Source organism: Melospiza georgiana, chromosome 2 (genome assembly GCF_028018845.1).
Source record: "Melospiza georgiana isolate bMelGeo1 chromosome 2, bMelGeo1.pri, whole genome shotgun sequence".
NCBI lineage: Eukaryota > Metazoa > Chordata > Aves > Passeriformes > Passerellidae > Melospiza > Melospiza georgiana.
The window spans coordinates 104,533,495-104,557,107 of record NC_080431.1 but is presented as its reverse complement, the minus strand read 5'-3'; the positions used below and the strand labels follow the sequence as shown (position 1 = coordinate 104,557,107).

The 23,613-nt window shown below is 42.4% G+C and overlaps 1 protein-coding gene and 1 non-coding gene across 3 annotated transcripts in view; one reads left to right on the top strand and one right to left on the bottom strand.

Annotated features, from left to right (window-relative positions):
• The window catches only part of PPEF1 (protein phosphatase with EF-hand domain 1), a 42,776-nt gene extending 22,324 nt beyond the window's left edge, over positions 1-20,452 (bottom strand). The window contains exons 1-5 of one of the 2 annotated variants that reach the window (XM_058018465.1): positions 20,380-20,452; positions 10,205-10,393; positions 6,995-7,122; positions 6,153-6,204; positions 273-445 (exon numbers count right to left, since the gene is read on the bottom strand). In XM_058018465.1, coding sequence (XP_057874448.1) covers positions 273-445; positions 6,153-6,204; positions 6,995-7,122; positions 10,205-10,268 — 417 coding nt within the window. In that variant the 5' untranslated portion in view covers positions 10,269-10,393; positions 20,380-20,452. Of the gene's footprint in view, positions 1-272; positions 446-6,152; positions 6,205-6,994; positions 7,123-10,204; positions 10,394-15,672; positions 15,840-20,379 lie in introns of those variants that run through there. The other variant, XM_058018464.1, reaches the window with a different exon arrangement.
• A 194-nt stretch (positions 20,453-20,646) lies between these two features.
• On the top strand, positions 20,647-20,719 carry TRNAV-UAC (transfer RNA valine (anticodon UAC)). The gene has a single exon. It is a non-coding gene; the product is annotated as a tRNA-Val (tRNA).
• The last annotated feature ends 2,894 nt before the right edge of the window (positions 20,720-23,613 follow it).

Below are 23,613 nucleotides of genomic sequence, written 5' to 3'. Positions count from 1 at the left end.
ATGCAGCAAAGTAGTGAATCAAATGTGGGAACTCGTCTTAGAACTGTCTGCTTTTGATTTTATTCTGTTAGCTTAGAGGCAGATCAATTTCCCAAGGCAGCTTACCATGCACATTTATGATCACATTGGGCTAGCAGGAAAAAGTAATGAGATGTAAAAGAAGGGAGAAATATCTCTTTGGGCACCAGTTTAGCTTTACATTGGATTGTGGAACTACAACCTGACAGATGTAAAACAAGTTAAAAAAAGAAAACAAGCTAGTTGCAAATTACCTGTTCATTCCTGAAAGCATGAAGGAGAGCATTGGCATCTTCAACAGTAAGAGGGAATGAGAGTCGTGGTCCATAATAGGAGTCTGGAACAGCAATCTTCTTTTCAAATTCTTTTAAAGATAAGTCTTCATCCACTACCTGAGGAGCACTAGGGCTGGTGAAAATTTGAGAAACTGGAACAAGATAGAAGGAAAACAAAATTGTAGAAACTCCACCAGCCCCCCATAGAGCTGTAACAGCATGGCTGGAACTGGTTGAACATAACAGCTTTAACTGCTGCAGTGTTACAGTGGCTGACTCCTACCTCCTTACAGTGGAAAAGCTCCAGGTCTCCCCAGATTGCCTCACAATACTAAAACCAACCAACCAATCAACCACAACAAGACCAAAGTTAAGAACAGGCAAAAACTCTTTTCCAACCGCTAATGTCTGTGGAGCAGTTTGCTCACAAGTAATGAGAACCATCACCTGGTACAAACTTCCTTCTCCTTTCCCCAATGCAAGGAGATGCAAAAGTCATGGCTGATCATTTAATAACCATCATCTGTTTAAAGTTCAATATTACACTTTTAATACAGGTTATGAAGATTCCCTTCTATTGCTTTTATTTTCTACTTAAAATTTTTAGGCTAAATACCAGCAGGTCAGTGATTATTTTAAAAGTCACCAACAAAATTATATTTATTCACAGCAGATTGCAAATCACTCCTTTCTGCTACAGCTCAGAAACAATGCCAGCTTTTGGTTGGTTGCCATAAAACTATTGGATGAAACAAAGTAAACAAAAACAGAGTGGTGAAAGTAGAGCACAGCTTCTAATTTTCCTGGAACATGAAGGAACCAGGAACACTGCTAATTGCCTCAATCCAATATTTTTCTTGACATAACCTTGAAACGTAACTGACTGATCAGCAGATTTCAGAGTTTTTTTCTTGCAGATTGCCTTGGTCACATATTACTCCAAAAGAGAGAACCGGTCCCTAAATGAAAATGTTCCAGCAGATGTTGTTGCAGAGTTGCTCTTGTGAGACGATTGTTGTAAACACTTTTTGCTGGGCTACAGTTAAGTTTTCTGTAACCTTGATTTCCTGCAACTGCAAATAAAAATGTATTATTTACAGCTGTGTAGCTGCATTATTTATTGCTGATTTACAGCTGACCCATAGCTGTGACTCAAAACTCACAGTAGCCAAAACCAGCATGTGGCCTCATAAATTATGAGATTCATATAGGCCAACTTGTCTTGCAACTGGATAAAATCAATACTAAAAAAATAAATAGATAAAAATGTAATCTGGATTTTAAAAAGTCCACTTTTACTATCAGCACTTCAGCTGTGAGCTGATTAGCACTTTCAGTGCTAGTGCAATGTTATACTTAGCCAGTCAAATGGATTAAGGCATCAAGTAACAGCAAGGTGCTCAGGGTTCACTATTTTCACCAAGTGCAGTTTGATTTGCAGTCTTCCACCACAGTTACAGCTTTGTCTGGCTGGACACCAGAATGTCACCATGGACTGAAATTGCTGATTTTTCTCATAGTGATCAGCCAAGCCCATTTGCACCAATTCTTGCTCCAGCTCTAGCAGCAGGCCTCTGGACAGTATCTCCCTCTGCACCCCACTTCCCAAGAAGTGGGGACTACAGAACCAGATCCTCAGACCACCCAAATGGCTCATTTCTTGCCTGTTTTAACCAGCTGTCCTCATCTGACTGGACTCCTTCAGAGCCAGTGATCTCCGCATTTCAAGCCAGGCAGACACCTGTCCATGCCTGCTCCTACTCTTGCCTTCCCTTCCAGCACACAGTAGGCCATCCATCCATCCATCCATCCATCCATCCATCCATCCATCCATCCATCCATCCATCCATCCGTTTACCTCTGAACATGAACTTGCCTTCCTCACAGACTCACTTCTATGGCACGTGCTCAGGCTGGGAAACCCAATCCTTCCCTGTTGGGCATATCTCTGCAAAGTGTACCCCATTTTCCATTTCTGGATGAGTTGTCAAAAGCCAGCCTGGTTATTACCCTTAGAGTGTGCTTATGGCTCCTCAGGCTGTCTTTCAGCTGGATTTTAAGGTTTCTTCCTGCAGAGCATGACCATCCCATCTCTGAAGAGTCAGTAATGGATGGCCTAATGCAGCCTGAGGAATCACCACACTGTCCAGCAAGTACCCCAGCTCACCACATGCCCCATGTAGGACTAATTCTGAAGGGTTCAGCCCCTCACATTTTACTGTTCTAGTCAAAGCTGTCAGGGCTCTTTCAGTTCATACTGAAAGACAGGGATGAAAAGTCTTGGCATGCCTTGGCACTTTTCTTGGATGAAAAGTGTCTGGTTCAGGCACACATGTCAAGACAGAATGAAACATCTTCTGCCAGCATCTGCATCTCTCCACTGACTAGAGGGAGCACAGGCAATGACCTACCTACTTTGTACTCTGACCCCAGAGTTTAGCCCAGGCTCAGAGAGTTGAGCCTTCACTATTAACAAAACACAAACAAGTACAGCCATATTCCATGTTAAACACAAATGCCAGAGCTAAGTGGAGTCAATTTGGCCTAAATTGACTCCACTAAATTTGGCCTAAACCTAAATACCTGATTCTGCTGACCATATCACCTTGCCATAGGAGTTTTTCAAGGCGAGTCAAAGCTGCCACTGCCAAGGATGTACTCATTATCAGGGTAACCAGGAATCAGCTACTTCTGCAGCTCTGTAATCACTTCTCTGTTCTGCCACCATCTGTGTGCCTTCAGCCTGACCACTGGGATACCTGAGAGCACCTCTGACTCCTGAGAAGTGCTCTTACATAAGCCAGATACTGATCCACAGCCCTCAGGTCAAAGCCAAATGGACACTGAGCCTACAAAGAGGAAGGAGGTTTCTAAAATGCTTCAAACATTTCTTCCTTCACACCATTCCTGGTGCTACAAACTGCAAGCAGCTATAACTTATTCCCCACTGCAAGAATCACTCTGTAAAACATCTTGGAAGGGTGTTAAAGCTGTAAGGGAGGCATCATGGGGAGTGAAGCTGCAGAAAACAACACTTTTTTTTTTTTGTTTCCCTTTGAAGGAAGGCTCCTGGGGGTGCCCTGGTGACCTTGAGAGGAACAGGTTTAGATTCCCAGTCCCATCATTTTTCTCAGGATGCATCTGCAGTCTTCTCACCCTCAATGTGCCCATAAAAGAGTGAGTAAATAGGTAATCTTTTGCTGGAAAGGCAGTTTCCAGCCTTCTCTGACCAGAGAGTTTTCCATTGAAAGCAGAGAAGGTAGGAAGATTTTTTTTCAGGAAATTAGGGATAAAAGTGTAAGTTAGAAAAGGATTTTATTCTTATTTTCCACAAACCCTTGAAAAATAGACTTTAATAAGAAGCAGAACAAGACACTCAGCTATATAATATCACAATCACAAACTACACTAGCATCTTAAGGAGAATGAGGGGATGAAAAAAGCTTTAGGGTATAACAGATAAACAATCACATCAAAAGCACTACTGTGTTAATGAGATGGCAGCTGCTTTCTTTCTTTGAAAAACATAATCTGAAAAAAACAGATTAAAAAGAGGAAAGTAACAAGATTAATGGTGGAGGCTGAGTAGTTTATAATATAAGGAAAACCACAGATCACAAAATTTTCAGGGGACTTTCTTATCATATACTGAGAAGAACAGGCAACCTATTCTTTGGTAGGAATATTATCTACTGTCTTCTTGGAGACAGCATTTGAACCATATGCTATCACTCTAATTTAAGTGAGCACACACTGATGAAAAAGACAAAAAGCCAGAGAATTGCAGGTTTTAGAAAGTGCCTGAGAATAACAAAGTCAATTTGAAGCTTCTCTGGTTGTTATGTTTACATTCACTCTGGTTCACATCTTAAGATGGTGATTCAGCAGAAGTGGAAGCAGTTTTTTAAGGATCCCTCTATTCAGCACTGATTTTGCTTACATCAGTGAGGCTGGCATGAGTGCTGCAAAGGTCACTTCCAGGGGCAAGCAATCAAGAGCTTAAAGCAAAGAATGCATACAGCCAGCAGTTGGAAAAAAAAACCACAACCCACACAGTACACATTTTATATGCAATTAAAAAATAAATCTAAGCTCCTTTGCACAGGCAGCCTTGGTCATCTCTTTATTAAACATACACCATAATTTTCCTCTTTTGTTTAGGGTTCTGGTATCTGTAACACACAGTGTTAGAAAGGGGGAACAAACCAAGACAAAAATAAAGCCTTTGGAGCAGTTATCAAGCCTTAACAATGTCAGTCCTAAAAGATGGAAGTTTTAAGCCAGCAAGACAAAGGGATGCTTTGCTATAAACCACATACACTTTATCATGTGTTTCAGCCTTAACACACCTGCAATTCCCAATATCTACCAGACCAAGAAACAGGTCACCTGTGCAGTGATGATGAGGAGCAGCCCACAGGACCTTCCATCTCCCTCCCTGTGCACAGGTGAGGCTTGGATCTCCACCTGCACACGAACATGCATGTAGCAGTGTGCTCTGCCATGTCCTGAGCCCTAGCAAGTCATCTCAGACACCTCACCTTTATTCCTTCTGTCAGTAGACACAGTTAATAAAGGTGGATAAGTCATATCTACAACAAGCAGCTGTAAAATTCCATTTTATTTTATGATAAAAATAGAGATTAAGAATATTTTGCTGAATCTCAGACCTAGCACCACTGTTCTCTTTCCCGTTCAGGTAGAAAAGCTGAACAGAGGTGCACCATCAGCATGAAGAAGTAGATGAAGTGAGCAGTATCTGTTTTTCTTCAAGTTTGCCAATTCCTTCCCAGGAAGTTAAATGACTAAAGCAGATATTTTTTTCACAGAATATGGCAGTAATGGGAAAAAAATCAAAGAGAGGACTGTTGAATCATCTGCCTTGCCTTTGGAGCAAGGCTCAAATGTAATTTATTTTTCTGCAGAGCACAGAGAGCATTAGGCACTCTAAAGTATTTAAGAGAGAAAAATTGCAATTTCTACTGGTTGCCATTAGAACACTGAACCACTTAAGGTTTTGATGGTGGTTTTTTCCTGCTATCAAAGTATCTTGTGCAAATTTTAATTGGAATAACCCGTGGGTAGACCAGATGAAAGAGAAAGGGCATTCTCTTGTAATGCAGTAAGAAGGGGACAGCCTCATTTTTAACTCCACTGGGATTAGATCTATTCTGAATTTTTTCAGGGAAGTCATGTTTGTTTCCTGGACTTAGGAATCACTTTCAGTCTGTCCTTCTGTTGTGCTTGACCTCAAAAGTAAGTTATGTCCAAGGATCCCAAAATACTTCAAAAATTAAAGGTTATTCCTTGAATAACTGAAGCTTAATTGAAATGGTTTCTAAAGATTTATCTCCAGCAGTTTAAATTTATTTCCTTTTTTATCATTCACATACTGATACATGTTGCAGTGAAATCTAGAACAAATTAAATTAAAATGGGGTCCAGAACTGCCAGAGGTGGTGGGGGAGAAAGAGCAACCTCTTTGATTATACCTGCCTTAAACCAACTGAACACAATCTTTCTGAATAATCACATCTCATAGTTTAAGAACACATGAACAGAAAGCTGTGAAAATTGCATTCTGTAAGAAGGGCAGTAACACATTAGTACTCTGCACACCTCTGAATATTCTCATAAGGACCACAGACACCTGTTCTGACTTACTGACTGCTCTGACTCACTAAGTAGATAGTGAGCAGTGTCAACACTTAGAGGATCAAATTCATGTTACAGTATTTAGGATATCAAACCTCAACCCCAGCACGTACCATAGGCTGTAAATATCACATTGAAAATTAACTTTCCTCACATCAAGTTTTCCAAACACAATCTCCACATTACTTTTATTTTTATTGTTACCTGCTTCAGGATGAGTACAATGATCCAGCATGAATGTAAAAAAATTGGATAGCTGAGTATGAAAAAGAAAAGAACAAACACAATGATCAGTTTAGGTGATCCAACAAGCATTAATATCTTTCTTACTCTATTACTTGCAATTTCCCATCTAGGAGAATATAAATCACTACTGTATATTCCCATAGTATCAGCCTGCAACAATGACACAATTTGTCCTACTACAAAAACAGGCCCCTTTCCTTTTTCACTATGAATTCACCACTAACATTTCATGAATACATAAAATGTTTCAGGGCTGTTTCAGTGCTGCTGATGTTTCTAGGTGTAATTCATCTTGCCCACCACCCAGACAATTTGCCTAGATTTCCTTCACAGTCAATAGAAACAACTGCTATAATGCAGTGAACTGACTTTAGACACAGATTCTAGGATGAACACAAAGGTCTATAAGTTCCAAATTTCCTATATTGACCCAAAAGGAAGCCTGGGCTGACAATGATACTGACACTGGGCTGAAACACTGATATTTCTGCTGCACATATATTGCCACACAGACAGTTAAGATCATCCATAGAGATCTGTAAGTGACCTGCAATCCCTGGCTAACAAAGCTCCTATACAGGAAATTGTACCCTAGATATGCTGGATGGGCAGAACGGTGTCCTGATTCATCTGTATGTCTGTGTATGAATACACAAAATTCATGTGTCAGGCAGGAAAACAGTTTTATTCATCAAGAGCCAGCTTTGCAAAAGAAATCACCACACACCCACTTTGCTAGTGCAGCCACAGTGCTGGGGACAACACAACTGCTTGAATAGGAAGAATGGAAGATCACAAACCTGCAGTTGATCCTGCTCATCAGCATACTCGATTGACTGAAAGATGCTGAGGGAGTAGCGGCGCCTCATCTCCAGGCGGGCCATGGTGAAGCGGTACCACTTCTGGATGAGGATTGCAGCTCTGATGACTGTCAAAACAGAAACACTGCACTACTCATGGATGCAGGGGAATCCACAAGGAAAATATGCACACTGCCTTTGCAGAATTTTGCAGTCAGATGAGAAATTCTGTCCGTTGTGCATAGTCAGCAATAAGAGGAAACCCAGTAAAAGTGAGACTGAAAAAATACATGATGCCTTTACTGTTTCTGTCTTCCAACACAGATCCCAGCTGACTGGCTCACACCTAAGTAGTCAGTAACCTTTCCCATTTAGTAGTCTTGAAGACAGTACCCAGGTCATGTTCAGCTGATGGGCAATCTAGGGGTTTTGGGAAGGTGAAAGAAGAACAGTTTGCCCTGTCAACAATGTATTTCTATATCAAGCTGCAGTAAAAATCTTTGATTTTGCAAGCTGTGACATGAACAGTGATGTAATGACAGTATGTGCAACAGCCTCTTCTACCAGAAAGTTTTTGCCTGCAGAGCTGCATCAGCAAGGCAGCAAAATTCAAATCCTAGGATAAAAAGTTAACAAACAGTATTGAAGGGTAGAATATGTTGCTTAAATAGATAAGCCAAAAGGCAATGAGGTACAGCTTTAGCTAGACTGGTTAACCAAACACTCACCCCAAAGTCAATGGAACATGCCAGAAGACCATTTTTGACTATGTGCTGAATATGCATTCCACTCAGCACTTTAAGAAGTTGTGTCTACCATGGTCTCAGTCTGGAAAACTGCTGGAAACTTCACTGAAGAACAATCATTTAGACTGCAGCCTGGAAGAAAGAGCCTGCTGCCTTCAGGCCTCATTCATGCCACAAAGAGATCACATTCCTTTAACTGCTCAGATAAAAATTTATTAAGCAGAGAAACATCTGGTGGCAGAAAGAGGTCCTGGAGTGGGCACTATCCTGCACTGCAAAACAGTAAAGAAAAGCTCAGTACTACAGGGACAACAGTTAACACCAGTCAATTATTGTAACTGATCACAAATACCAGGAAGTTCTATACTAGGATGAATGGAATCTGAGTGAGAATTTTTTTCTTACTGTTAGTTATGCAGGTAAGGACAAATATTGATGGGAAAGTGATTCTATTAATAGAGTATAACATAAAGGAAACATTTTTATAAAAATGCTTACAGATGCTATAACAACATGTTGTTTGCCTCTTTCACCATTAATGAGTATACAGTATAATTAAAATGGTAAAATTTTAAAACAAGAGCAAAATCCAGAAAGACTCCCATCCTGTAGATATTGCATACATCCTAGAAAAATCCTCCTGCCTGAAGGAAATGTCATCCTTATATGACTAAGAGCATCCTTCAGATCCTACATAAACTCTGAGATCTCTCTTTTCTGTCCTTTCTGGAAGTCCCACCACTACAGACCTGAAAGCCTGACACATTACAGCAAGGCTGTCACCAACATTTCTGTTTAGAAGCATACCTAAGGGGCAAAGCACAATCACCAGCACAGAAACAGATTTCCAGCATCAGAGCCATTAAACTTCCCATCAAAGCCCCCTGGGTTGCTTAATGGTCCAGAACACTTAACATGGCACAGTTCCATTGCTATCACATAAGACAGATACATATCAATCACTGTGCTTAATGTTGCAAATCTAACAGAATGTTTCCTGTCTTTTTTTTTTTTTTTTTAATTGTACTTATTACAGCACTGTTACTCTCAGGACTGAATCAGAACATGATTTTCACACTAGGCTAAGCTGCATCTCTAAACGAAATTGTTATCAGTTGCAGAAGGTCTCCACACCAACAAATATCTGTTAAATTCATGTTATTAATACATTAGAGAAATGTACAGCCTCAGGCTGCAGATAGAATGATGGTTCAGTATCACTTGACTACTGTTGAAGAGCAGAAAGCAAACCATCCAGCAGTTCCAGAGGACAAAATACAATCCAGGAAGTATACAAAATCCTAAACCCCACATCAATGTGTGTTGATGGTTGTTGATCAAGAAAGAGTACAGCTCCTCATGCCCACTCCAAGCCTTTACAGAAATATTCCCAAGTAGCACATCCCTAAGGTCTTGCAAGGCACATGTAGGCACAGCATGCAAACCCAAAGGGGAAGAGCTGCCTCACAGTTACAGGTAGGTCTGGGATTCTGGATGATTCCATTCTACTTTCACTACTGTGATACAGCACTGATGCAGCTTTGTAGTAGCACACACAAAGCTGAGGGCTGCTCTCAAACCAGTCAGCTGGATCCCTGTAGCCATGACTAAGTGCTCCTGCTTCTTAGGCACCAGCTTCCTGTGTCTTGTGTCCTGGCTTGATAGCCAAGAGCCTTCCTTTTCAACCACAGCTGTTCAGCATAATCATGTCCTAAACCATGCACAGTACCATGTAATGCGGCTCTCTGCTGACCAATAAATTGTGCTTCAATGAAAAATCTTGAAAGAGAACACAGAAGGTCTGAAAAAAGGTCTGAGTTAATCCTGGAACACACCTGCCTGTGCAAAAACTGCTGAGTTCATACCAAGGTGGGGTATGATTAAAAGGAGGGTGATGATCCATTAGTTTAATTAAACATTTAACCAAGTCCTGAGGAGACTTTCATCTGACAGCCTCACTAATTGTCAGGGAGAATTGTCAGGCCAGGCACCTGGTAGGCCAGAAAGCTGATTTTGAAGTCATTGTAATAGCCCTGCTTTATTACACTTGTTTCATAATTGGGGTCACACAACAGCAAGGAAATTGGGGCGGTTTGCCCAGGAATCCTGTGGTGTGAAAAGCCATAAAAGGTCCCACTCAATATCCCACCCTCTAAGCTTTGCCAGTGACAGAGCAAGCACAGGCACCTCTGAAATTTAGCTTCTGTCCCAGATGCTGTGAATCTTTTACAACCCAATCTGTCAATGCTAGAGGTGGCCTAAAGCTACTTCCTGACCTCAGCCAGCATCTAAAAGCTATGCACAGTTTTAAAAAGAAAATCATTAGAAAATAATTTTCCCTAAACAAATATTTTTACAACAGGACTGGGCAGGGGTTGTGGAGGAGAGGAACATTATCTTGCAATCCTCTACTGGTGTGAGAGAGAGAACAACCACCTGCCCTGAAGACAAAGGCAACACTCACCATTCTCTGACTTTCTGTCAGCTACAGAACTGCTGCACCCCATGGTTCCAATGATGCTGCCCATCCGTTTAATCGCTGCTGATGCGAAGCGTGTTTCTCTCAGCTGTTAGCATCATACACATTTCCTGTGCTGTTCCTTCAGGGATGAGGGCTGTACTCCTTTGGGCTCCTGAGCTCTTCCCAGTATTCCTAACAGGGATGAGATTGGGAAGGAAGAATAGAGAGGGGAAAAAAATGGTGCTTGACAAGACAGAATTTGAAGTACCTTCAGTCCATAACAAATTATTGTACAGCACATCCTGCCTAAACTGGACCACACCAGGGTTTGTTTTTCTTTCCCCACATCTGATTACTGTCATCTTGTAGTCGAGAGAAATTAACTTAGTAATTAATACAGTTTACTCCTTACTTGTTAGCTTAATGCTAATGTGCAGCAGTGGTTTCTTATATGAAGAATAGCTATTTAAAGCCTTACTACCAGGGACAAGGGACTATGGAGACACATTACTCTTCATCCTTATGATTTGAAAATTGGAACTGCAGAATTTTAAAGATTTTAAATTACATGTGATAGTACTGCTACAAAAACCCAATCCTCCCAACACTCCATTGATTTGAAAAGTTGCCTTACCACCCCATTTGTCATTTAATTGCTCAGTGTTACCACTACCAAATGTAACAGGACAGACAGTACCATAGCAAATCACTTCATTATCAGATTTCATTTAAATAAAACATCCCATTTTCTGTTGCATTTCTACTGAAAACAATCCAAGGAAAATATTTTGTTTCATTAAAGAGATGAACAAAATATATTTTGAAGTGAAGCCTTTTGGGTTTTTCTCCTGGCACTTGCTCAGTTCTGCACTAAATAGTATCCCTCACTAATGCAATACACTCTCTAATCAACAAATTCAAATGAATACAATTCCTCTGAGATACAAAATGGATCCATTTCTAAGCAACAAGATATTCACTGATGCTCTCAGATACTGAACTTTGTTTTAGATAAAGATTTCTTATATGATCACACTGACCCCTCTCTCTCCATCTCCAGGGATACATCTGACATAAAAATTATTTTATCTGTTATTTTGTTTCATTTATATTCCTTTTCTTTTAACTTGAGTTTTAAAATAAAGAAGAAATTCATCAGCATAAAATGAATGCTTAGCTACTATTTTCCTTTGGCTTTACTAGCAGAAATCAAAATAAAAGAAGGATACAAAAGAAAAAAAAAGCATAAATGCATAACTAGGTGATTTTCAATTTCAATAATTAGAAAACACTTATATTTGTGAGTCTGTATGTGCAGATTTCAACATTTATTATTATATATTATATCCTGCCCTGTCATGCTAATATAACACAACTCTTTGTAGTTCTGGGGCTTTTATTCAGGGTCCCACACAACAAGGGTATGTACACTTGAGCTGGGTCTGACTCCTTATGAGTCAGTAATTAACTCAGGAAAGAAGGATTTTAAGGTTTTTTCCCCACACAATGGACTGCTTTACTTCCCTCTGAAGGAGCTATAATGAAATTTTAAAAAAAAAAAGTTCTTACAATAATTTTGAGCCCATCAATGGCTTCAGCAGCATCAAATACAGCATTGATATTGCTAATAGCTCAAATTTGTCTTCTCTCTGAAAAATTCTTGCTCTCCTGGTTACCATCTCCTCACTTACCCTCTTAGGAGAATCTCAAGCCTTCATTGCTCCATCTCAAACAACCAGCCATGATTTGAATTGTGATCTGAAGACTGGCAGTAAGGGCAAAATAGACCTTACAATCTAAGTTCTTAGACTCTTGATTAAAGGGCAGGTCAGCAAGGGGCAATGGGAGCCCAAACAGAACCATCAAACCTCTCAGGCCTCTCTCCAAACCACAGCAAGCAATGGGCTGACCCAAGAAATGGGGGGCTGAATTGTCATCATAACCTCCTTTCAATTACTTCAGCTTTCTTCCCAGTCATCACCACTCTCCTCCACATACATCTAAACTCATGAACTTCTAGAACATCCTTGAAGAAAGAAATTAAAAGATAGAGGCATAGGGACAGAAATTTTATTGTGACAGCAGCAAATGAAGACTCAAACGTACACTCAGAGCTTGAAGGAAAACTTGTCCAGATATATCCTATCATTAAACCTCCTAAAAAAGGCCAAATCTGGCCATCAAAGGGCTAGTCCAGGGGAATGAATAATTACCACCTTCAGTCCCAAATATCTGCATTCTGAAATGGACAGGGTGAACAGTCAACTGCCTCTCTGTGACAACTTCTCAAGCAGCTATGGAGCTATGGAGCCATCCTCACTGCCAACCTGCATGCCCAGACTCCAGGCCAGGAGAGTCATTTCTGTGAGCTACTGACTACACACAGTGTAGCAGTGTCTGGTGAAGAATCATTTGTCATTACAAAATTCCTCCCAAAGGCTGGCTGATAAAATGGAAAGCTGGGCTTTTTACCAAGGTATTGCAAGAGACACAAGGTAGCTGGAGGATAATTTGAAATATAACGCTGTGTTAATATTCTGGATATTATACCTCTGATTTACCTTTAAGAGAGAATCTGTTATGTTGACTAAAAAGCAGGCATTCAATTTCTACAAGTCAGTAATCTGCCCCACTTTTGGACATAATTCAAAAAGTTGCTAGACTTCTGTCAGTTTAGCAAAAAAGCCTGTTTTGTGATAGACAGGCACTAAAAGCACAACCCATCCACTGAAGCAAAATAAAATGCCTTTGCAATCATGCCTGTGGACATGCACAAAGCTAAGCCAGAGTGGCACATGCTGCTCTTTCCTGAATAGGAGTCACTGAAGGTTACACACAGTGGGTGCTCCAAAATCTGGGGTTGAGAACCCAAGCTGTTGAGAGCCTGATTTACAGAGAAAACGGCTCAGTATCATTTGGTCTGGATGTAATAGGTGCTGCCCCAACTCAATCATGCCTCCAGTTTGTCAATCACATAAAGACCAGGCTGCCTCAGCCTCAAGGAAAATGGAAATCCTGTAAAGATTTATAGCTGACTTTCAATGAAATCAGATGGCAGGGTCTTTGGGCAGAGAGCCATCATTTAAATCACACCTTAGCTTTTAAAATTATTTGAGCTGTGCTCCTGGCAGACACATGTAAACTAGGTTAAACCTGAGGATATGGGAGCCATATGAATAAGACCCACTAGGATTTAAGTTCTTACTTCTCTGTCTTTTCATTTGTTTCTTACCTTTAATAAAAATGAAAGGCTCTTCCTTTTTTTTTTTTGTTGGGATGGGGCTTCCATAATTATGCTACTTCCCCTAGAAGTTGTTTCAACAGTTCTCTCCAGCAATTTGCCTCCTTTCACTACTCACCCCTTTTCTCAATCACGTTTTTGAAGAGGTAGCTATGATCTCCTCCCAAAACATGTCTTAGGAGGTACATGTACATGGAGAGGTGATAAGATAGAGACAGTTTTCTGCATAAAGATCAGATGGATGGATGGATGCTTCTAATGACAGAGGCTTTCCATTGATGCTATCTTGTATAAGTTTTTATTTTACTGTGACTCACAGATTTCCTTTAGAATTGTTTTCCTTTGGAAACTAGGACTGCAGAGAATGAAGAAATGACATAATATGCTTTTGTGATGGATTTGCTTCTGTTCATTGCTGAGGGAATGAAGCTGCAAAGACTAAAATACCCTAGAGAAGAGAATCCAGACATTAAATCACAACACTCAGGTCAGAACCTGCAGAAGAACAGGTCTCCAAAACTGTCTTGTTGGAATTGTCAAGGATGAGAATCTGGAGATGAGTTGCAAATCTCATTAGCTAAAAGATCCACCCTGCAGAAAGTAGGATGAAGCAGTCACAGTCAACTAGCAGAGTGAAATGGAACCTGGCTATGGTATAGGAGCTGTAATTTTGAGACCAACACCTAATTTGATCTGCCAAGGGGTTGATATGACAACATCAAACAAATAAATCAATACATGATTAGGTCTCCATCGTTTTACATGCATGGAACAATCTAACGTTTCTGATAAGTGATTTTCAGTGATTATAAAGAGGTGAAAGACAGAACTGAGAAAGGCTTTTTGTTAACAGATAATTTCCTCTGCCTGCTCAGAGAAGCAAGGTTAAGCTCAATAAAGAGCTGGTGGAATGATTGCTGTAAGTGGCCGTGTTGACAGACCTCAGTGTTGGGGCCAGGAATCAATAGGGAATGCGATGCATGTGGTGGCTTGAGCATTGGCCAAATGTTAGTAAGATACCAGAAAGCCAGCAAAGCCTGGAAGAGAATAGGATGAAGAATAGGATGAAGTTTTAAGGTGGACTCACATTCCTGAGCCAAAAAAATGCACTGCAAAAAGAAATAAAAGCAAGAGTAGCAAAGCTGTGAACATGTAGATAATTCAAGCAATCCCTGAGCTCAGGAACTGCATGTAAACCCAAAGATAATCTGTAAAAAAAATGGTGGGAGAATGCCAGTTCATGTTACTTATAATCAATAAAGGGTACATTTACTTTTGGTTTTTGTTTTGGTTTTTTGGGGGGACAGAAAATAAACAAAGCAAGCAGCCTCATTTTTTTCTTGTACAGCAAGACTTTAGACAGATTTTGTTTTAAAAAGAGGAGGAATAGCAAATACAAGTGGACAAATGGGGTACACATTCTTCTTCACTTTGAAGAATAAGCAAACCCATCATATCGCTTTCCAGAAACGTTAAACACCTCTAGGGGGAGATTACTTTAGGCAGCAAGGGGAAAACTGAAAATTCTGAAGCAAATTTGGTTCTAGTAAACTGAACCCAACTGGAGCATAAAAGTTAACACCCTTTAAGCAAAAAGCCGGATCACATACTGTTCTGCAGTTAATGAGTTGGATCACATACTGTCCTACACTTGATGAGCAGGGTCTTAATGACATCCTGAAAAAGCAAACCTTCGGAATAAACATGTGTTGAAATTTGAGCCAGTTAAAAAATTAAATTCGTGCTTCAGCATGGTTTTCATAAAATTTAAATTAAGCATCAGAACAAGGTTCAAAATAGAATAAAAATTATTTTTCCTAAAACAAAAATTACATGAAATACTGTAGTCTCAAAGATATTTGATTTCATCTGTACTCAGAAGTTCTGGATAACTGATTCAGTCCAGGTCAAACTATAGCTTGAACCACAGTGATTTTTCTTATGATAAAAATCATAAATAATGCCACATACATCTTTCATTTTGTCAAACTGCTCTTTAAAAGTGAGCTAAATATATATCTATATATACCCCACCCAAAGATATTACCTTTTTTTCTTTCTGCTTCAGCAAGAATATACCAAGTTTTTTTGCACAAGAGTACCTTTAGAAGATTCTTTTTTTAAAAGAAAGCAACCCCTGAGGAGTGCAGATCTGCAGAACAGGTTCTCCAGTTCTCTCTGGGACTCTGGAGCCCAGGAGCTGCAATGCACTTGCTCTCCACCTACTTACACAGCTTTCCGAGAGAAAATCTCTTGAATGCTGCTCTTCAGAAACAGTCAGGGGAAAATGCTGTTTTCATTGTCCAACCTGATGTGAAAGCTCATGGCTGCAGCCCTCCAGATGTGCTGTTTCCGTGTTGAAAAGCTGTTTTGTCACCATGCCTCCTGAATCTCAGGCAGAGAAAGGGAAGGGCTGAAGTTATCTGCCTCGCATCTGAAGTCACATGATCTCTTTCGGCCTTTCTGCTGTGTTGAGGCAATGATTTGCATTTTAGCAGATCTAGCACACTGGAAAAAAACATAAGGCTATCCAGGTTATTTGGCTATCTGATGTGACTGGCACGGTTATGAAAGCCCTTAAGGAAAGCAATACTGAATTTACCACAAGGCATTGCATCTGCACGCAAATGATGTATATATATATAAGTGTTCTCCAAATCACTCAGTCGTACCCAGATAATGCACAAGTATGAAGCACTCAGATCTTGTGTTGGGAACTGTGTCTCTTGTTGTTCAAAGAATATGTGAATACCACAGGGACCCACTGTGCTAATGCCTTCAGTTCATTTCTTCATGCATGCACATGTTCTCACCATAAACGTGTGACTGCAATTCTGTGGACTCAGTTCATGTTTTGGCTCATCTTCTCCTTGTGTGATGGCTGGGAAGGGCTTGGAGAAGCCGAGAACACCGCAGCCTTGCTCTGCTCAGAAAGCCACGATTTGAAATCCAACCCTGACCCCTGGCAGCACGTGCCACATCTCTGACCCAGATCCCGGCCACGCTGACCCCTGACTCCCAGTAACTGCACAGGGTCCCTAGGAAAGGGCAGAGCCATCATGGTGATTTGTTACTGCCCACTGCTCACACAACAGCCCCTGAGGAATCTGCTCCACTGGCAGTGCATGGATAGCATGGGGACACTGTGATTTCAAACACATATCCTGCCAAACCACTCAAAACTAGGAGATGTCTGTAGAAGCATGATAGTGTAGTATCACCACTAGTCTTGAGCTCAGTCCTCATAAGCGTTTATGTTCATCAGGACACCATTGCCCCACTCCAAAAGCCAGGGAGGGGTTGTTTGCTGCTGTGCAGTGATGGAACAGAGCACAACAGCCATTTCTGTGGGGTCAGGGTGGGGCCTGTGCGTCCGAAGAGGACCACAGGTTATAAAGCATGCTGTGGTGGGAGAAAGCTCCATGTGCACGGGCACAAGATGAAGACCACTGTGCCCTTGCTCTGAAGGGCAAGTGGAGCTCCACCAGGACTGGATAGAAACAAAAGATTTCTGAGAATAGAGGCAAAGTAATATCTTCATCCTTTTGCCCCTCCCTGAAGGTCTAACAATACCATAACATGCTATTTTCAGAAATTTTTTGCCATCAGTGTGGTGACAATTCTAAAGGCATCAACCACCACTCTGAAGGACAGAGTGATCAAATCCCCTTTTGAAACAGACTTTTATTAAGGTGCAAAAGATATTTAAAATGCCAAACCAGCAAAGCAGAAGGCACTTGATTGACTGAGCTAGTCCTCTGAGGTTCTGGAGTCCCAGACACAAGCTTCCACTTTCAAAGCTGTTCCTCTCCTGTGAGATGAGACAGTAAATGGAAAGCATACCAAGCGCAATAATTCTGCGTGACCCAGAACAGTTTTGATGTTTGTTTTTTCTGGCAGGATGCACTTTCCCTGATCTGAGTTACAGCAGCTAATCTTTTATGTATGATCACGCTGCTCTGCCAAAATGCATGCAAGCAAAAATACATCACAACCTCTTTCCACTGTACTCCTGGGATACACATTATTTATAAACATTTACTGTACCTGATAAGTTCATCTCTATTGGCATTTACCAAGTTCTCTGCATAATGAGAGGTTTGCTCCAATTGCCAATAAATCCATCAGAAACATTTCATCCAAGATCAGTGGGAGAGGGATAACCTTAGCAGTTAGGTTCTTTAGGACATGTTTTCTTTTGTTTCTCTTCTTTGTCCTCTGTCTCAGCGATCTGACATGACCAAGCAACCTGATAAAGAGTCAGTGTTGCTGGACTGAGCCACCTCTCCAGTTACTTGTGGGGATCACAATAACATGCAACTTGAGGAAACACAAATGTCCTTTCCAAATTAACCTTTCCAGTTCAAGTCCAAGGAGACAACACCATTTTCCTTTCTACAGAGGGCAAAGAGAACATACCAGTCCCATCAACAAGGTCACACATACACATACAAAAGACTGCTCTTTTGCTCAGCAGTCATGTATCACACACACACACTTAATATGCTGAATAGACTTTTAGCATCAACAGCTGCAACAGAAAGTAGGCCAAAAACTCTGACAATGTATGATTGAGCAATCTAGCATGACAAGAAAAAACCCAGTCATGGTGCTAGTGTAGAAATCGGGGCATCCCTCTAAAAGCAGCCCTTCTGGATGTAATTGCACTTATTCTGTTTTCCAAATACTTTAGAAACATTAACCTCCCGAGCAAGTCTTCATGCAGGCATTCCACATACATAATTCAAATTCTGCTTCAGGCTTATTTCTCAGAAGCACCCACTACAAAGTGATGTAACCGATATTTCTCAAAAAGGATGAAGATAATCACAGTTGAAGGGAGCGTGCTCCTTTTAAGCTCTGACCATGGTCTCCCTCCTCTTGCCCTACCGAGCTTAAAGAAGTATTTTTATGTGACCCAGCAAAGTATTTTAAAGTACTAGCCAGGGGAAAGGTCCCTGACTGAGAAACTTGGATGCCCAGAGACAGAAAGGAAAAAAAACCTAATTAAAAAAAATGGAGAAATTAATGTCCAGAACAAATTTAAAGTCTGACCCAGTCAGTGAGATGACAGAAATCTGTGCTCACACATTAGAAAAAGTAGGTTAATTTGTGTGAACACAAAAAGAAATCTTCCCCCACTGACAGTTCTGGGTGAGAAGGTGAATAAAAGACATCAAAACTAGCATCCTTGGCAAAAAGCACACCAAATCAGAAATGGGAAAGAAAGGAAGTGGTAGGGCCTCAAAGCTCCTGAAGACTGAGAAACTAGACCAGAACACTATGAAACCATCAGGATACCCTCTGCAAAAAATGGGAACAATATTTTTTTTAGGAAAGTTTCCCAAATTATCAGATGAATGCAGATTATTCTGGGAAGCAATGACTAATGACCCAATTTGCACAACTCTACCTCCCTGACGTTAGCTTCAACCTCCACTTAGAGCTTACAGAAATGATGGCTATCTATCTTCAACACTTAGGGTTTGACAGATCTTAGTAAAGCAGCATGAGGAAAAAGAAATGAGCATAATAATTGCCTAACAAAAGCTTGATGTGCATTTTGTTGGTCTGGTGAACCAGAAGCTCCACATACAGTGCAAACTCTACATCCTGATGCCCTCAGGCTTGTCAGGCTGTCTCTTTGGTAAAGCCTTTAAATCAGGCTCTCCAGGTCAAATCAGGTTCTCCAGGTCACGAGAGCACACAGATTTGACTCCCACACTAACAATCAGTATGTCAAAGGATTTAAAAAATATTTTAAATTGTTTTTTAAAGAATGGAATCTACCAACTAATAAGTTCGACCACATACAGGGTAAGGGGTCATCAAGTCTATGGAAATAATTGTCTTCATCTCTATTTTCATCTAATGCTTATTAAACTGCTTTTAATGAAACATTTTCTACTTTGTTAGAGTAAATAAATCTGCTGCTTCAGCAGAACATTATTAATTTCAAAAGTCATGTCAACTATGCTATTTAGTCACAAACAATACCTGTTTTGCTTAGAAGCACCACACTTCTGAAAAGTCCCAAATTTACCTTTTAAATTCCAAATAATAAGTTCTATTTGGAACTTTTGACCTGGAAACATAGTACAGGTGCCTTAATTTGGGCTCCTACAAGCCACTCCCTTTGAGATGTGAGGCAAGGCGCAGTGTGGTGAGGACCGAGATAGTGCATGTAGTGCAAAACAGCGGGTGAAACATAACAGAGGGAAGACGGCGATTATTGTGGGGTGTGAGGGGTGACAAGAAGGTCCATGGATGGATGATGGATGGATGATGGATGGATACCCAAACACCCCCTCAAGGAGGCATTTCCAGCACAGGCCCCGGGCCCGAGCGGGGCCTGGTGCGGTGGGCGAGCGTGGGGTGCCCCCTGCCGGCGGCGCGGGCTGCGGCGGGAGCCGCCCCCGGGCGGCCGCACACGGGGGAAAACTCCTCTCCGGGGGATTGGAAAGAGCCGGGCGCCCCTGCCTCTCGCTGCCTTTTGTGTTTTAAACAGCCTCGTGTGCCGAGGAAATCAGCTACACGTCCCTCCCCCGCTGAGAAGAGAGCGGGAGCGCCCCGCAGCAGGCAGCGAGGCGCTTCCCATGGCCGGTTTAGAGGAAATCCCCGCAGCCCGGCTCCCCCGGAGCAGCCGCGGTCTTGCTGCAGCTCTCCCGGAGCTCAGGCCGCCCTTCCCGCACTTGGGCCAACCTGACGTGACAATCCAGCCCAACTCAGGGCGAGCAGAGCAGCTGAGCAAATGCCAGGAGCAGCGGGATGCGCAGGAAGGCTGCCAGCCCTTCCCGAAGCGGGTCTGGTGGCAATGGCGTTGGGAGCACGCACTGAAGGCAAAGATTTAGCGAACACGTTCGGTATGCGTGTGCCGAATACATGCGGGGAAGGGAGCGCTGCCTGCAGCGTGGCCCGCACGCCCCAGGGTCGTTACCTGCTCCTGAGCGCCCTGTGCGGCCGGGCAGAGCAGGGCCCGCCGCTGCCCCCAACACGCAGCGGCACTGGAGCCTTGCCGGGAGCTGATTCAGCCCCGTCACTCTCTGTAGCTACATAGCATTAGGGTAATTTTTAGCTTCTACATTTGTTTTGAATCAACCAGCAATTAAAGAAAAAATACCAGACTTGCGTCATCAGCCAGGGAAGAAGGTGTGCCCAGAATGTCGTCGATAGGGGCAGTACTGTGAGGAGTGTTGTACGTGGCGGTTCCATAGTGTAGTGGTTATCACGTCTGCTTTACACGCAGAAGGTCCTGGGTTCGAGCCCCAGTGGAACCAGCGCCAGAAAATGAGTTGTTTTTTCTTGCCTCATTCTGGGTTTTTCGTAACTTCTTTTAACGCGGTGAGTTTCGGTTTAGCTGTTTCCTCCACAAGATGGGTAACCTCATAAGCAGTTAAAGAGGGCGCGGGCCGTGCGTGCGGCAGAGGTGGAGCAGCTTCCAGGGGAGCAGAGAGGCGCCTCCAGGGAAGCCCGGCCACACAGGATCTCTTCCGTAAACTGCAGCCTTGGCAGGGAACGCCCGCCTGCCAGAGGAGCCTTTCCCTGCCAGAGCGGGAGGGGAATCCCCACACCGGACCATGGGCCCTCGGAGGGGCACCCGAGGAGAGCACAGGGAGCAGAGGCAGTGGGGGAAGCAGCAGCCTGTGCCTGCTCCCAAGCGGCGAGGGACAAAGGCAGTGGCGAAGTCTGCAGCCCCATGGGTCCCCAAGGCGTCTCACCGGGACTCGCTGGAACCCTGGTCCTTCCATTTCTGTGTTTGGAGACGTGTTCAATCGCTGGGGAGAGGCCGGCGGTTTTCACAGAACAGATCTAGCGAGCACAGTTAACTCCATCCTTGTTTTCCCCTGCACTGTGCATATCGTTTTTATTAACTGGGAAAGAGAGAGCCATCTCAGCTTGCCTCGGAGCAGTTTAATTTTTAAATTATAACATGTAGTCTCATTTTGCACGTGCAAGGCTTTAGAAACGGGTAACCTCTGGGCATGGGTGCTGGCAGAGCATCTGTCCATGCGTGGGAGACCTGTCAAGTGCTGGGGCTAAGAACATCTCTGCAGGAGGAGAAGAGTCCCTGAGCTCCACTGACCTGGAATCATCTCCTGAGTATCTTTGAAGGATCAGAGTGGGAGGGTGTGATTTACCTATCTTAAAGATTAAAGAGAAAAAAATTGGCTTAACTTACTTTAATCAGAGACTTATTAAGAAACTTACCTTAATCATCATCGTATGGAGAAAACTATTAACCTTTGTCAGTGCTTGTTCTCACTAAATAAACACTCTGGGGCATGGGCAAGCTGCAGTTAGAGATTGCAGACCAATGCAAGGATTGCATCCAAGGGCCAGGTTGCAAAAGCTTTTTTGTGTGGAAAGCAGCAGGCTAAAGTTGTAATATTAACATCATACTGTGCATCCCACAACCTGAAAGTGCAGAAGTACACAGGTCTGGCTTTCCTCTGCCTATTTGCTTAGCAGTGTGTGCACAGCCCACAGGAAGTGAAGCCAAAGCAATGTGGTCCCCCCTCTGGGGTAAACTGTCTCCCACACACTGGCTGCTTCCAGGATGCAGGCTCAAAGCTGAGGCAGACATAGCTAGACTTCTCCTGATGTAGGATAGGCAAGCCTTTGGTGTAGGTACATCCTATCTAATAGGGATGGTGATTCCGTGGTGCCTACCTTGCCAGGACAGCCACAGCACCTCCCAGTGCATACAGGGAATGGGCCTGGTGGTCAGCACTGGGTAATTATCTGCCTCATGTTTTCTTACATTTAGGACACAGTCTTCTTTTCAGTAGATGACTTAAGCTTATGCTTCAGATTTGTAAAAGGAATGTTTTATTCTGAGAGCCATGTCTTTAGTGTGTGTAGACCACTGCAGCTCCATCCATGTGAAGGGGATTCAGCTCCTGACTCAGGTTCTAAAATCTCAACAGTCCTGCCCTCTCTGCATATCAGTGTCCTGCTTCCAAGAGATGTCTGTAGTTCACACACACGTACAAATGTGTGTTTTGTGTGTTCCCTTACTGTGCTAAAACAAAAGTGTGCCAGTCACACATTTTTTGCCGAGACACTGCTCATTGTGTGTGTTCAGCTTCCAGACTCATGGATCTGTGCGTGCTGCTCCGACTGAGCCGTCTGGCACTCTGCCTTGGGGAGAAACGTGACACGGCTACGTGGAGTTCCACTTCTCTCTCACACACGAGTACTTTTGCCTCCTGATTCCCCTCTGAGATCACACACACTTGCTGCCAGTCAGACTAAAAGCATCTCCATGGTGCAGCGTGATCTCCGTGTTTTTTCCCCAAATCTGGCACAGGAAAACACACCAAGATTTCTGAGGACTATGCAAACATAGCAAAATGTCTCAGGGCCAATGGGACATGGGCTAGAGCTGGAGAAGATGTATGGACAAAAGAGTGAACCTGTCCAGGCAGTTCCCATTTTACATAGCAGTGGGAATGTTACCAAACTGTCTTAATTTGGGCCATTTGTACTACTTTCAGTTTTGTTCTGTAGTCAATGCCAGACTAAGGGCAAATGTAGCCATTTCTGGTGCTATGTTATGTACTGGCCATTAAACTTTTTCTTTCTGTACCTGAAAATATTTCTGTGCTTGCTAGGAATTAACTACATGATTCATTTATCAATGCTGCTGCAGTGGCAGCATGGTTTTGCTGTTTATAGTTATTAAAATGAAGGACTATCAACACCATTAGACACCGACTGTCTGAACTTCATACTGTTTATACAGAGACTTTAATTTAAATGCTCTTCTAATCTTCATGTGAAACAGTTTGGTTTTTTGAATGCTATAGACCTTTTTTTAAAACAAAAGCTGCCTTTCCTTCTGTGTGGAGGGAGCTTTACAAGTGGGCAGCCACCAGTTTCAAGAGTATCCTTTTGGACGGAATGTTCTTTGATAAGAGCTGTGCTGTTTCTGAGCACGTTCCCTGAGCTCCTGTGTATTTCTTACACAAAATCAAAATGTATTTCAAGGGTGGGGTTGACCATAAACCAAGCTGATTTAAAACTGCATGTGATAATAGGAAAGAATGTGGTTTGGCTTTTCTTTAAAACATGGTAGGTGATTTCTCTTTGTGTGAGTAGCTCTCCTTCTGTGTGACCTGTCCTTATGAGACCATAAGGTGAGAGGCTGAAGCTCAGATCTGGTTTTCCA